We start from the raw sequence: 14,483 nt of genomic DNA on the forward strand, positions 1-14,483 counted from the left end.
ATTTTCTAAATTTTCCCACATCTTTAAAAAGGCAAAAGAGGATTGTTTGACCACTCAGAGCCACCGTCTGAGCAAATGTCATCATCCAAAATGGAGTCTGATAAACATTCACTTCATCTCCCAGCACAAAGCACTTTACGATAAAGAAATAAAAGAATAAAGAGATGCGGAATTTAAAGACAGATTGTGGCACGCGATTGCAGAACAGCTTGGAATCGGGGATGGTTGCAAAGCAAAGGATGTAGGAAAGATTAGACAGTAGTGATTGTGCTCTAAGCAGCTAATTGATAGCTTCTAGGCTAACGTCATTCAATCATTAGCCCCGTTTGGGACCAGTGCTATCCATTGCACCCACGTAATTAATTCAGTTTTGTGCATCGTGCAAGGTTTCTTTGCGTTGCGTTTTTATCAGATGACAAATTAAAACAAAATACAATAAAATACAGACATGGTGCGCCAAGACCTTAAGAAGGTTGTACTCACTCGCTCCACTGCCAATGGTCCTGTGAAACAGCTGTGACATCCGGGGTCCCAGCGGCCCAAAAAGATGTGGGGGGAGACCCCTGGCCTCCAGGAGGGCTACAGGGACAAAACCAGCAAGGTTTAGAGGGCAACTATACAACAGGTAAAACTGAGAGAACTGTCTTTACACCTGAAGTACTAAAAATCAGGCATGTGCATTACATACATTTATTTATGCCCCAAAATATAGTGACATCGTTTACAAATGGTGCATCTTGGCAGAGATTGACTAGAAAATCTGAGAGGCTGGATTAACGTACCTTGAAGCCTTCCCATTTCAGAGTCATCAGACTCACTCTCTCCAGAGGTGGTCATGCCCACTGCTCCAGCAACTGAGCTTGAGGCTGGACACAGAAACAATATTTCATCAAAATTCATAGTGAAAGTTAAAAACGGTAAAGAAAGAAATCAGTCTTTGGAGTTGATTAGGCCATGAGGAAATGCTTGAAACCCCTGTGGGCTTGAAGAGGTTTGATTCCCACACAAATTTAGTAGAAAAATCTTGATTATCCATAGATTTAAAAGGCATATAAAGAAGGACAGATACTCTATTGTCAAACAAGAATTGAAAAAAGTGGCGTGATGGGTACCTGAAGCCCCTTGTGATGCCTCATCAGTGCGAGCAGCTGATGAGTTGGCCCCATCCTGGTTGTTGTCGGAGTCGGCCATTTTCTCCTGTCGGCGAGCGTCGGCTGCCCCGCGCTTGCCCAGGCCTGAGCCCCGCCGACTAAAAACAGATTGACAGTATGAGTGACAGCAGGATAATCACAATGTACAGTGCATTGGTCAAATGAATACAGAGCAGTGGTTCTCCTGGATATTTTTTTCATGCTGGATATTAATGATTATTTACTATTGTAAATTTGGTCATACAAAAGCATGAGAACGAAAACTAAGATGTATCAAGACTCCTTGCTGTTTCAACAAATGGTGTCTGTAGCAAGAAGCTTTCAATGTTTAAGATGTTGGTAGTTTGAACTCCGTGTTATGTTCAAGTGGGTGGGTTGAAATCAACACAGTGACTGGTGTGAGTGGGTTTCCTGTAGGCATCAACATCCAAGTGTTTTACCCATTCTGATGGATGCTGTACAGTCCAAAAAGACCATTTATAGTCTTATGCATCTCCCTGTGTGAATTTAAATTCACTGTCCATATAGATGATATGTTCAATGAAGGATTCTACTTTACAGACAATGATCTTGACACCTGGATGTTACACTACTTTGTTTTGTACAAGAGACAGAGGACTTTATTTAAAAACACTTATAATATGAATTACCAGTGCTAGCAGTGCGTTATTAGTGCTATGGGTTTGATGTTGTTTAAACATAAACTCTGAAGCCAGTTTATTATTAGGTACACCTCGCTAAAACGTATGAGTCTAACAATAGCCATGCCATAAATCCAACCTTCATGAAGGTTTTAATGCTCAGTTTTTGTTTATACAATGCTGTGGCCATTTTGGAGGCTTTGGTTTGTGGAGCTGCTGAATACTGAAATATACCGAGAGGTGTTTCCATCAATTAAGTCTACCTTCACTGGTGAGCACAAATCATGAAACTTGTGACTCCCAAATTTCATGTACTTTTTTTTAGGCAATATTTACACACTGCAGTCTACATGAAGTCATCACTGTGATTTGTACTGTACCTGGTGCTGGCACAGGAGCCCGTGGTCTTCTGGCGTGTGCTCCGCCGAAAGCTGGGGAGCTCTGCTGGAGGAGACTCGCTACGCTTCTTAGTGGATTTCCTCAAACCTACGATGACAAAAGTGACATATAACCGCTTGTGGACTACTAGGCACCAACACTGGTATCAAATTCATTTGACTGGGATCAATTTTCAGAACAATGTAAATCAAAACCAGTGTGATATTTGTGTTGATTTATGGGCCAGATGATATGAAACATTTGTCATTAGGCTATAATAACCATCACAGGCATCCATAACAAGTTATTAAACATGATAGCATACTTTTAAGTATCTTATTTTGGCTGTGGTACCACAATAGAAAACCTCTATATCATGGTTATTGGTCACAGGTCTGTGAAAAACAAGAAAGACTGATGCCGAGTGTTTTCAATACAGTAAAGGCTCTAGTGCTGCCCGTTTACAGCCCTGTACAGTACCACCGACTAGATGGGTATTAATAGTAACCCAAGCCATGGCCCTATGACAGGACAACCTTCATGCTAGATCTGTGACTCATAATTCAGTAGTACAAAAATAAACATTGAGAAAGTTAAGAGCAAATGAATGACAGATATACCTTACCTTTGAGTCACACTAGGACAAATATTACTCCCGCACACACATCACAAGTTCCCCAGAGATTTCTAATAAAACTAAAACTATCGAGAGCCACACATTTGCAATCACAAATATTTTCCTATTGTTTAGGTGGCAGTAACATTACTAATTCAACATGACCAAAAAGGCATTGTGCAATGTAAAGCCACACAGAATCACTGGAACACAATCAAACTGCATTACATATGCTGACTCACCATTAAAGCAGAAAGTAGCAAAATCTATGTGCATTAAAAGATAGTAACAGACTAACAGATAAAGACAGAGAGAGACATGAAGTTCTTTCCTCTTGACAGAAACAGCTTATGAGTCCTTCCCTGCCCTCATACAACATACCACCTGGTCAGCTGGTGGGCCAACAAGCTAAGCCAACTTAGGAGGGGTCTCTCCATTTTGGCCTCGGGCCCATGGCACAGAGCCCACCTCAGTTTCTATCCGTTCACCTACCTAGAACAGCCTGACCCCACACTGACCTGAACAGCTAACACTCATTTTAATATACACACCAAATTTCTACTGTAATATCTGTGTGTATCTGACCTACTGTCCTGCAAGTTTCCACGATTCTCATTAGGAACGGGTATCAAACCTCAATGTTTCTTAAAGGACCAGTGTGTAGCACTTCAGGGGATCTGGTCTGGTCAGATATAATGTTTAGGAGGGCTGGAATGATAGGCGTAACTCCTGATTCAATACTATCACGAAACTTGGGTGCCGATTCGATATGTATTGTGATATTTAAGTATTGCGATTGTTGTTAATTTTTTTTTTAACACTAGACCATGGGGAAATGTTGAATCATACACTTCTAGGGACTTTCGCTTTGGAAAATCTCTTTGATACAGTAAAAATGCTTGATTTTGTGTCTGTATGTAGTCAGAGATGTACTGAAGTCAAATATATGAGTCATTGTCAGGAATTATTTATCTATTTTTTCCAGTAACCCAAAAATCAAAGAATACAGACATTTCCCTCACAAATTAGTAATATTTTCTTATTAATTTATAAGGGACGTGTTACATGTTTTATACTTCAGGTGAATATGATCCATCCAATCTTATTTCCATATACAGTATGTATTTTGTATTAACAGTTCCCTTCTTTAAAACCTTATTTTGAAAACCGGACTCAGTCACATGTGAATACTTTCGCTAAGTTCACCAAGTCCGTCGCTATCTCTGAGCTCACCCGTCAGCTCCGTTCTCTATATACATCCATGGTCAGCTCCATCGGGGCCGTTTGAATATATTTAACATAAATGTCAGTATATGGGTGCTCTACAGTTGTAGCGTCGGCTGATTTGAGCACGGAGATGTGAGTGACGGCTGGCTTGACCGCACGTTACCAGAATACGATAACGTTTCTTGTCTAGGACAGAGTTAGCATGCAGCTTTAGCTATGATGTCTAGCTCTGCTTTTCCTGTTAATGTGCGAAACCCAAAGTGTTTCCATACTTTACTGTATGTGTAGTGTTTACCACTTTAGATTTAATATATGAGGGTGCTGGTTGTATCCCTGTGGACCCTCCGCCGTTTTCTGCTTAGTTGTTTCGGATCGCTGCAGCCGGATGTGGCTTTGTTTGATATGACTCACAGACTACAACATTAAAAGCGGTAACTTCCTTCTACCTCTGCACTCCACTCATACATAGGTGAATTGATTTTTGCCCCACCCCTAGTGTTTAGTTGATTGTCTACAGTACTTTATTTAGCCTTATTCAAAGTTATTGTATGGCAGTTTGTGTTAAGAAAAAGTTTAACGCTGATGCATTCAATATGTTTGGCTTATTTTGCCGAATGCCATTTTTTTCTTTTCTTTTCTACAGAAAAATGTGTTTTTACTGAGCCAAGTATGGTATCTGACAAAGTATCTTTGGTATTGGTACTAGAGCTCAAACAATAGTTATGTTAAAGTGGCAGTAGGCAGTATATTCTTGGCATCATTGGGCAAAAATTCCATAATAACCTTTCAGCATATTGTAATTCAAGTGTTCTGAGAGATAACTAGACTTCTGCACCTCATCCTGGCTCTGTTTTCAAGCTTTAGAAAATCTAGCCCGTGACGGGAGACTTTGACCAATCACAGGTCATTTCATTGAGAGAGCGTTCCTATTGGCTGTGCTCCGGTCATGTGACCGGAACTTTGCATTCCTTCACCAGAATTCACAATGGCGTCACAAACTTTCTCATTTTACAGCTAAACCGTGCACTACAAGATGATTCTGAAAACATTTGAGGCAAGAAATAGGCATTATCGTAACATAATATTGATTTAAAATTTGATCAGCGCGGCCTAGTTTGACCGGAGTTTGCAAGTGATTGACAGCCGGCTCTCATAGACGGCAGCTGGACAGCAGACCTCAGATCAGCTCTTACTGTTTGTTTTCCTCCGGTATGTAAAATCTTGCAGAAGCCGTTAGGAGCACCGGAGGATACAGAGACACATGATTTTTTTTCAGGTTACCTGTTTCATGTACTACTGTCACGATATAGCGGCCGTTTTATAAGAATCACTTTTTTTTAAATCATATTTGCTCCAATCTCACCTACTTCAACTTAACATGATAATTAAGAAACGCTATTGTCATTACATTATTAGTTTGTCCACCAGAGAGCACTGACAAAATTGAAGGTTTCCTTATCATAAATGATTATGTTGTGCATTTATAATAAAAAAAATAAAAAATAAACTGTATCGAGCAGGCTTTGACTGGTACCAAGCCTCAGTTTCCATACAGCCGCAGTTATTGAAATTTTTCTAACAATACCTTCCAAATTCACTTGGATATAAAAAAAATTATGCAATTCTAACCCGACAACCTAGCTACTGGCATAATCCCAAAACACCACAATACATCTTAAAGAGATCAAAATGCTACCTAAAGTAGAAACCCCTCAACACTTTGCTACCTCAAAGAAACAAACTGAAATGGTATATCAGAACTTTAGAGTTGTTCTGATACTGATACCAGTATCGCAAATGCCTCCGATACAGCATAGTACTGCACCGGTGTCAAATTGGAACTCGGTATCAGCCGATACCCAAGTTCAGGTATTGGAATCGGTATCTCTACATAACTCAAGGAGTTCTGTACTCACAGTATTCATCAGTGCAGCCCTTGGATTAATGGTCAAGTCACAAGTCTATATAAATACCACCATAAAGACTATTTAACTAAAAAGTCTTTCTGAATTGGTCTACCATACCTGTGAAATCGTACATTTGCTCCGTACTGACAACTGAGTGACCAGCAGTATTTACGCATTTAGCTATTCTCCAGTTTCAGGCTACTGGTGCTTCAGTCTGAAATCTGAGCCAGTTCAGCAGCTCAGTGAAGCCCACACTCACCACATGTGAACTAGATATGCTAGTCAAGACACACACGCTATATTGTATGCAGAGTGTCACCAACTGTATTTATACATGGTTCATGTACATCATATGAGTTACACAGATGTCTGGATAAAAGGCTTTGGCTGTGTGTGTGTGGCCGAAATAATTCCCCATTTATTATATAGTGAACTATATATACTGTCCGCCATTTTATTTGAGTGTTCGAATTCTGAGTTTGTAAATGTATCCAATATATTGTGCCCTCAAATATTCCACAATGGGACGAAAAAGGTAGTGTCCATGGCATGTATACAACTTTCAGCTAACACCAAATATATTTGCTCCCAGCAGTTGAGAGAGGTTTTGTAACTGATGCCGTGATGCTGCTTAGATCACAGGCCATGTGACATTTAATCCCAGAGGTGTAACCTCCATCAAAGCACACAAGAATAATGTGCTGGCCCCTCAATCTTTTTCATACAATTAGACATTAAAACAAACCCTTGCAGATACTTCCCTCACCATTAGCTCAGACTGTGGAGTAAAATGAGTGTTTCTATTATGAACAGATGGGACCCATACACAGGTAATGTGACTCACTTGCTAGTTTAGCTTGTAATCCTGATGGCCCAGGTTTGGAAGTCTCAGTTTTGGAGGATCCGGGCAAGGACAGTTTGGGTTTTGGCAGGTTGACTTTGGGGTTGAAGCGTGCTGCCCACTCAAACTTTGAAGAGCTGGCGGTTTTAGCCTGCTCCTTGTCACGGGTACTGCGGCGTGGGGAGGGGCTTGAGGCTGAGCGAGAGCGTCGTGCCTTGGTCTGATCTTTTCCTTGTTTAACTCGGGCGCCCTGCGTGGTGGCGCTGTTGGTGCCTGTGGTGGAGGAAGAAGAAGAGGTGGAGGCAGAGGAGGAGGAGTCCGTCACGTTGCTACACCCAGCTTTGGCTGAGGCCGCCGATTTAGACGCCAGCTTGGTGGGTTTTGCAGTTCTGCCCTCGGTACGATTGGGGAGGGACCCAGCGGTGCTACTTAGACCGGGGAGGGAGTCCGCTTTCTTCCGTTTCTGGATTGGTGAGGCCCCAGCGGCCCCGCTCTTCTTGCTCTGGCCTCGACCTGACGATGCAGGTGGTTCTGAAGCAAGTGATCTCTTCTTGGACTTGGCTGGGCTTTTCTTGGTCTCTGAGGTATTGTCTCTGGGTGTTGGGAGCGATTTAGGCTTCTTGGCAGGGGTCGGTCCGAAGGTACTAATTTGGTCAGGAGCTTCACTTCGCTTCAGCCCTCGGGTGCCTTCACTCTTTGACTGGTGGCCTGGTCGCTCTTGTTCAGATGTCCCTGCAGCCTCTGGCTCGTCTTGCAACACAAATGAAGCCACGGACAGAGTAAGACCGCTTCTGCCAAGGAGCAAGAGGGACAACAAAACGCCATCTTATAAAACTCCTCAAACCGTGAAAAGTGATGAATTACAATGCCACATTCATTGTACTCATTCAGATGTAGAACAAAATCCATCTTTATGAATTTTACTTAGTAAACCCTACATAAACACACACACATACACACACACACACAATAAGCACCAAGTAGAGAGGAGGGGTACCTTCTTGAGCTGTGCCCTCTGGACTGGCCAGTGGCTGGGCTGGCTGTGGCTTTGGAAGCCTTAGAATTAGGTCTTCTACTTTCAGGTGGGGAATTTGCTTTATGTTTTACCTGCTCTGACTGCAACCTGTAAGGTTGGAAATTAAAGAGCAAGTGATAGTGTGGGTTTCTGTAATCAAGCCACATTAAAAAAAAGACTAGATCAATCCCATAAATCATTTTGGCTGACTGCATCTGCATATCCTCTGATCATCAACACCTAAAACAGAGTTAATCAGCATTTGACTATGATAAAAGAACACAAGATAAGCTTCCCCTTTGATCAAAGAGGCCAATATAACCATTTTGCATTAAGTTCAAATTCAAATTAACTACAGACAAACACCACCCATGAATTAAGTACAAATATCCCTCTACTAAATACACCCTCAAGAAAAACCCCAACTACAGTTCCCCACAAACCATGATAACTACCTCTTACTTTGGATTGAGATTTTAATTAAAACTGGAGAACATGTGTGCAGGTAGACTCACCTTCCTGCGACGGTGTGGTCTTGTGGCTGGGCCGCAGCAGTGTTCCTCTTTGAACGGCGCAGTGACCCCCCTGGATTGGAATTAGGCCGGTTGGACATTGGCACCTCTCTCCTGAAGGGACATACCCTTTCTAGATACTACCATTCACTGCAACAAAAGGGAGAAAGAAACCACATAAGAATGCTGACACAATGCAATGCCTTATATCTATGCTTTCCAACAACCCCTGGGTTGGCCGCGGTTTAAAATGAGTTGCTGTGTTGTGGGTGACACCTGATGGAGCATTTGCACCATCAAGCTTACTTCTCTAGCCTATTTGAGATGATCAGGGGATCGACTGTCTCATCAATTTCCCTAAGATTGTACATCACAGGATACAAACTCCCACCAGAAAACAACTGACAAATCTTATTACTGACACTACTTATTATTTAGGGGCAAAAATAGGCTACCAAAAAGACCATGAGCAAGGAACCAGACAATTCATATTTGATACAATAAAAACTGTAGGATAGTTTTATAAACTACATGTAGGGTAGATTAAATTTTCGAAAATCTAAAATATTTCATCAACTCATATGATTCCTTAAAATAAAAAACTAGCAAGATCCACACAGCAGTTTGTTCCAAGAACCATCTCACTTTCCCCTGTCTGCAACAAAATGTATACTTGACCACTTACAGTAAACCAATAAATGACCTTTAATCATTAACTCTTACTCTCTGTATCAAATTATAATATAATGGTTTTAAGAGACAGCACTTCATACACAAGTTCTACAGTTTTGTATCATGAGTAAGTAGTTTGGCCTATACTGCAAAGCCATCAACAGTAGTTGATATTCTTTAAAATGGTCATTTAGATACCTCACCAACAGAGCTTGTTGTTGGGCTAAGTTATAGTTTTTAGTCAGGATGTAAAGAAAATGTCTTTTACATAATAAGTATGATTTGTATATGATGAGTCAATGTCATGACGTTACTGTTAACACGAGTGATTGAAAAATTTTGAAAACACACACACACAGCAGGATGATTTCATCAATTGATACTACTGAAATGCAACCCTAAATACTTTTTACCATCCAGAAAATAAAGATTACCAATTAACCTATTTAGTTATGGTTTGAAATAATGATATCATTGATAATAAAAATACGCCACACTTGGCAAGCTCACAGGGCCATTTTTAGGCCTGCACTGACACAGTGCATCCTAGTCTTTTGTTTATCCGTCCAGTCTGACAACTGCTGCACCACACTCGCTTGTATATAATGTGATTAGTTAAAGCACATCAGATGATCGGCAGCTTGAGATGGATTTCTTTATATTACACTATTAAAACAAGCACGTCAGTGTGCAATTTTTTCTACACATGATTTTTACAGAGGCCTTTATTTCTGACGTAGTTCTCTACCACCACCACCACCAGCGACTGACGTTAGCATGTTTAGCTACTCAGATCCTAGCAATACATTTTGACAGTCGCATCACATCCCCCCAAAAGAGATGATTGTAACCGCTGATTAATGAATTTTACGACGACAAAACGCCAAAAAAAAGGCTAGTAAGCACCTACCAGAGACTAGTTAGTTTTAAGTTACGTCGGCTAACGTTGCACAGTTCTAACATGGAAATGCGTAGTTGGCGTACTGGTGTGTCAACCTCTTTTAGCTCACTAAATAAACGAATTAAAACGGCCAAAACGTTCACTTAAGATTAGTTAACCTACACATCGATAAAATGGCATTGGCTAGCTAGTTAATGTAATATAACTAGCAAGCTACCAGTAAAACCAGCGTATGCTAACTTGGTATTCTGGTCTGTGTTTGTCTGTCGATCAAGTTTAAAGAGATAAAAAACAAACATACATGTCTAAAGTTTAGCTCACCTTCTCTCTACTGTTTGGATGAAGGGTGGTCGAAGTCAAAAATACACACCTGTCAAGTCGAAAAAATGCAACCAACCGGCCAAGATCCACAAGCAACTGTCACAACGCGACCGTTCAGCAACACAAGTAGCTCTGAAAGCTAACTAGCCTCAGCTAGCTGTGAGGATCACTAATGTTTTCTAAGCTCAGACTTAAAGGCCACTGCCTGCTGCCTCTCACTGGGCTAGCTTTGTATTAGCTAATTTTAGCCCAGACATTAAACAAGTTGACTACTAACAAAGCAAAATATACTTTCTATTTATAGGTAAACACATTAACATCATGTTATTTAGCTAAGTAGCCTATGTTGGCAACACAAGTAGCTATGATGATCACTAATGTTTTCTAAGCTGACTTAAAGGCCACTGCCTGCTACCTCTCACTACAGCTAGCATTGTAGCTGCTAATGTTAGCCCAGACACATAAAACAAGCTGACTACTAACAAAGCAATACAAGTATATACTTTCTATTTAGGTAAAAAAGGGGACACAATAACGTCAAGCATCGTATTAACGAACTAGCTATGAGGATCACTAATGTTGTCTAAGGTAAGACTTAAAGGCCACTGCCTGCTTCTCACTACTGCTGGCATTGAAGCTGCTAATGTTAGCCTAGACATATAAAACAAGTTGACTACTAACAAAGCAATACAAGTATATACTTCCTATTTAGGTAAAAAGGGGACACAATAACGTCAAGCATCTTATTAACTAGCTAGCTATGAGGATCACTAATGTTTTCTAAGCTGACTTAAAGGCCACTGCCTGCCTCTCACTAGTAGCTAATGTTAGCCAGACACAGAAAACAAGCTGACTACTAACAAAGCAATATATACTTCCTATTTAGATAAACACAATAACGTCAAGCATCTTATTTAGCTAAGTAGCCTATGTTGGCAACACAAGTAGCTACAAGCTAACTAACTAGCTATGAGGATGTTTTCTAAGCTGACTTAAAGGCCAATGCCTGCTGCCTCTCACTACAGCTATCATATAATAGTTAGCCCAGACACAGAAAACAAGTTGACTACCAACAAAGCAATATATACTTCCTATTTAGGTAAAACACAATAATGTCAAGCATCTTATTAGCTAGCTAGCTATGATGATCACTAATGTTTTCTAAGCTGACTTAAAGGCCACTGCCTGTCTCTCTCTCTCTCTCAAACTACAGCCAGCCTTGTAGCTAATGTTAGCCCAGACACAGAAAACAAGTTGACTACTAACAAAGCAATATATACTTCCTATTTAGGTAAAACACAATAACGTCAAGCATCTTGTTTAGCTAAAGCTAACTAACTAACTAACTGTGAGGATCACTAATGTTGCCTAAGGTAAGACTTAAAAGGCCACTGCCTGCCTGTCACCAGGCTAGATAACAGTTAATAGTTAGCCCAGACACATAAAACAAGTTGACCACACATCAAAGCAACATATACTTCTTAAACACAATAACAAGCATCTTATTTAGCTAAGTAGCCTATGTTGGCAACACAGGTAGCTCTAAGCTTTTGTTTTGACCTGCCAAGGGACTACAGATGTGAATTAGCTTAAAGCTATAATCTGGTACATCAAATGGTGACATTTATGTTTTAAACTGTACTTGGTCCCTTTTAAATAAAATAAAATAATGATAATAAAAATAATAATAAGTTAACTAGCATTAGCTGTGAGGATCACTAATGTTGTCTAAGCTAAGACTTAAAGGCCAATGCCTGCTGCCTCTCACTACAGCTAGCATCGTAGCTGCTAAATGTTAAACCAGACACATAAAACAAGTAACAACTAACAAAGCAATATATACTTCCTATTCATAGGTAAACACAATAACATCTTATTTAGCTAACCTATCTTTTGGCAAAAAGAATAAAAAATGCTAATTATTATCAATGCTAATGCTAGCTTAGCCCAAAATAAAGACAGATTCGACTCGAAAACAGACACAAATAAACACTTGACTTGTTAGCTAGAGATTATATTATTAATACTGACTGGTAATTATAGTTAAGATGTTAAGATAGCTGACAACAACACCAAAAAACACTGACCTTAACAGTACCGATATGTAGCTACTGCAGGGAGAGTCACGTAGATGACGTTCAAGCGTTGTCAAATCAAACAAGAGATAGCTGTTAGCAGCTAACCTTGGCATGCTAAGCTAATGCTAATATTAGCATAGCCTTGTTGTCGCTGGCTAACAGCTGAGCTAGCTCGACAGGATGCTAATGAGACTTCTTTGACAAAACAACAAGCGTCGTTATAACTCACGAAGTCAACCTTTTTTGGGAACAATTGTCATTTTTTTGTCATTAAGTTGAATAAGCTAGCATGCTAACGTTAGCTTAGCATTAAAAAAAAAGAAATGGCCTCTGATACCTTTTTAAGACACACACAAAAAACAGGAAAGCAGGATTTTTCGAGATATTTTCGCAACACAAAGACTCATAATTCCTCCGATGTATTTCGATATTGAATAATCTCGAAGGTCCAAGAGACTGTTGGTTGAGATGTCACTGTTAAAAAAATCTACCTTTTTGTTGTTGTTGTATATATAATGTTGTTACCTATTTGTTCCAGTGTTGTAGTTGTTAACAGAGACAGTGCACCAGCAGCTCCTCTTTTCTCTCTCTCTCGCTCTCTCTCTCTCTGTAGCTCTGCTAGTTTCACATCAGCTGAGGGGGCGCTACAACTGCAATATACATCCGCGGGATTCATCCGCTTCATCAGGGGACTAGTTAACTGCTGATTATTAGCTTACTGCTGCTGCTTATTTGTTTATTTGTTTAGCAAAATTTAAGACTATACAACATAACAAAAAAATAAATGAATAATATAAAGTGAAGGAAGAGGCAAAAAAAAAAACACTGGGCTTATCTGAAGCCTCCACCTAGAGACAAGATTAATATAAAGAAATAATATGACTACATAATAGTGAAAAAATAAAAATAAATAAATAATATACAGTGCAGTTTTGCACAATTTAAGACTATACAACATAACAAAAAAAAAAGAATAATATACAGTGCAGTTTTGCACAATTTAAGACTATACAACATAACAAAAAAAATAAATGAATAATAATGTGCAGGAAGAGGCAAAAAACCCACTGGGCTTATCTGAAGCCTCTACTTAGAGACAAGATTAATATAAAGAAATAATATGACTACATAATAGCGATAACAAACAATTAGGACAAGATATATATAATAACAATAACAATAGAGTAAATATATACAAAAATAGAGAGGTCATGTAAGTCCCCTCTACCACAGAAAAATGTTAGCAGGCATCTAAAATAAAGCCCTAAACATCTATTTTTGATTTTTAAACAGTTTTATTTACTCAGTTAACCGTTCTTTTATAATGTTTTTAAATTTTTATTCTCAAAATGATGCTGCTTCAGAAGTCCCTACACACAGCCAATAATTGTTTGTTTATTGTTTATTTGTTTTGCACAATTTAAGACTATACAACATAAAAAAAATAAATGAATAATATACAGTGCAGGAAGAGGCCACAAACCCACTGGGCTTATCTGAAGCCTATAAAACGCCCTCAGTGTAGTCAATAAATAAACTAAATTACCCTCTGCATAGGAACGATACCCCCAGAATACATATATATATATACTGTACATATGTATACATATATATATATATATATATGTATACATAAATATATATATACGTGCCCCCCCTCCATTAAACAGTTATATCTCTAAAAAAAAAAAAATTATATCCAACATTATGTCTTTTTTCATCACCTCACATCAATGTAATGTTTTGCCGTTAATAAATAATGTTACTTAAATAAATAAATTATTAAAATATAAAACGCCCTCAGTGTAGTCAATAAATAAACTAAACTACCCTCTGCATAGGAACGATACCCCCAGAATATATATATATACATATATATATTTAAATGTATGTATGTGTATATATATATGTATGTATATATATGTATGTATATATATGTATATGTATGTATCTATATATGTATGTATCTATATATATGTATGTATATATATATGTATATATCTATATATATGTATGTATGTATCTATATATGTATCTATATATATGTATGTATGTATGTATGTATATATGTATATGTATATATGTATGTATATATATATGTATATATCTATATATATGTATGTATATATATATATATGTATGTATATATATATATGTATGTATCTATATATGTATATATATGTATGTATCTATATATATGTATGTATATGTATATATGTATGT

General features: G+C 38.6%; 1 protein-coding gene across 12 annotated transcripts in view; it reads right to left on the reverse strand.

Annotated features, from left to right (window-relative positions):
• trip12 (thyroid hormone receptor interactor 12) overlaps window positions 1–12,926 on the reverse strand; it is a 32,307-nt gene extending 19,381 nt beyond the window's left edge. For 3 of the 12 annotated variants that reach the window (XM_074641759.1, XM_074641758.1, XM_074641752.1), the window contains exons 1-8: window positions 12,786–12,926; window positions 8,292–8,438; window positions 7,759–7,884; window positions 6,765–7,552; window positions 2,173–2,278; window positions 1,113–1,249; window positions 783–866; window positions 484–579 (exon numbers count right to left, since the gene is read on the reverse strand). In XM_074641759.1, the coding sequence (XP_074497860.1) occupies window positions 484–579; window positions 783–866; window positions 1,113–1,249; window positions 2,173–2,278; window positions 6,765–7,552; window positions 7,759–7,884; window positions 8,292–8,389 (1,435 nt within the window). In that variant the 5' untranslated portion in view covers window positions 8,390–8,438; window positions 12,786–12,926. Of the gene's footprint in view, window positions 1–483; window positions 580–782; window positions 867–1,112; window positions 1,250–2,172; window positions 2,279–3,028; window positions 3,078–6,764; window positions 7,553–7,758; window positions 7,885–8,291; window positions 8,439–10,182; window positions 10,382–12,269; window positions 12,427–12,597; window positions 12,751–12,785 lie in introns of those variants that run through there. The other 9 variants (XM_074641762.1, XM_074641761.1, XM_074641760.1 and 6 more) reach the window with 7 other exon arrangements.
• Between the last annotated feature and the right edge of the window lie 1,557 nt (window positions 12,927–14,483).

The sequence above is a fragment of the Sebastes fasciatus genome, chromosome 7 (assembly GCF_043250625.1).
Source record: "Sebastes fasciatus isolate fSebFas1 chromosome 7, fSebFas1.pri, whole genome shotgun sequence".
NCBI classification, from domain to species: domain Eukaryota; kingdom Metazoa; phylum Chordata; class Actinopteri; order Perciformes; family Sebastidae; genus Sebastes; species Sebastes fasciatus.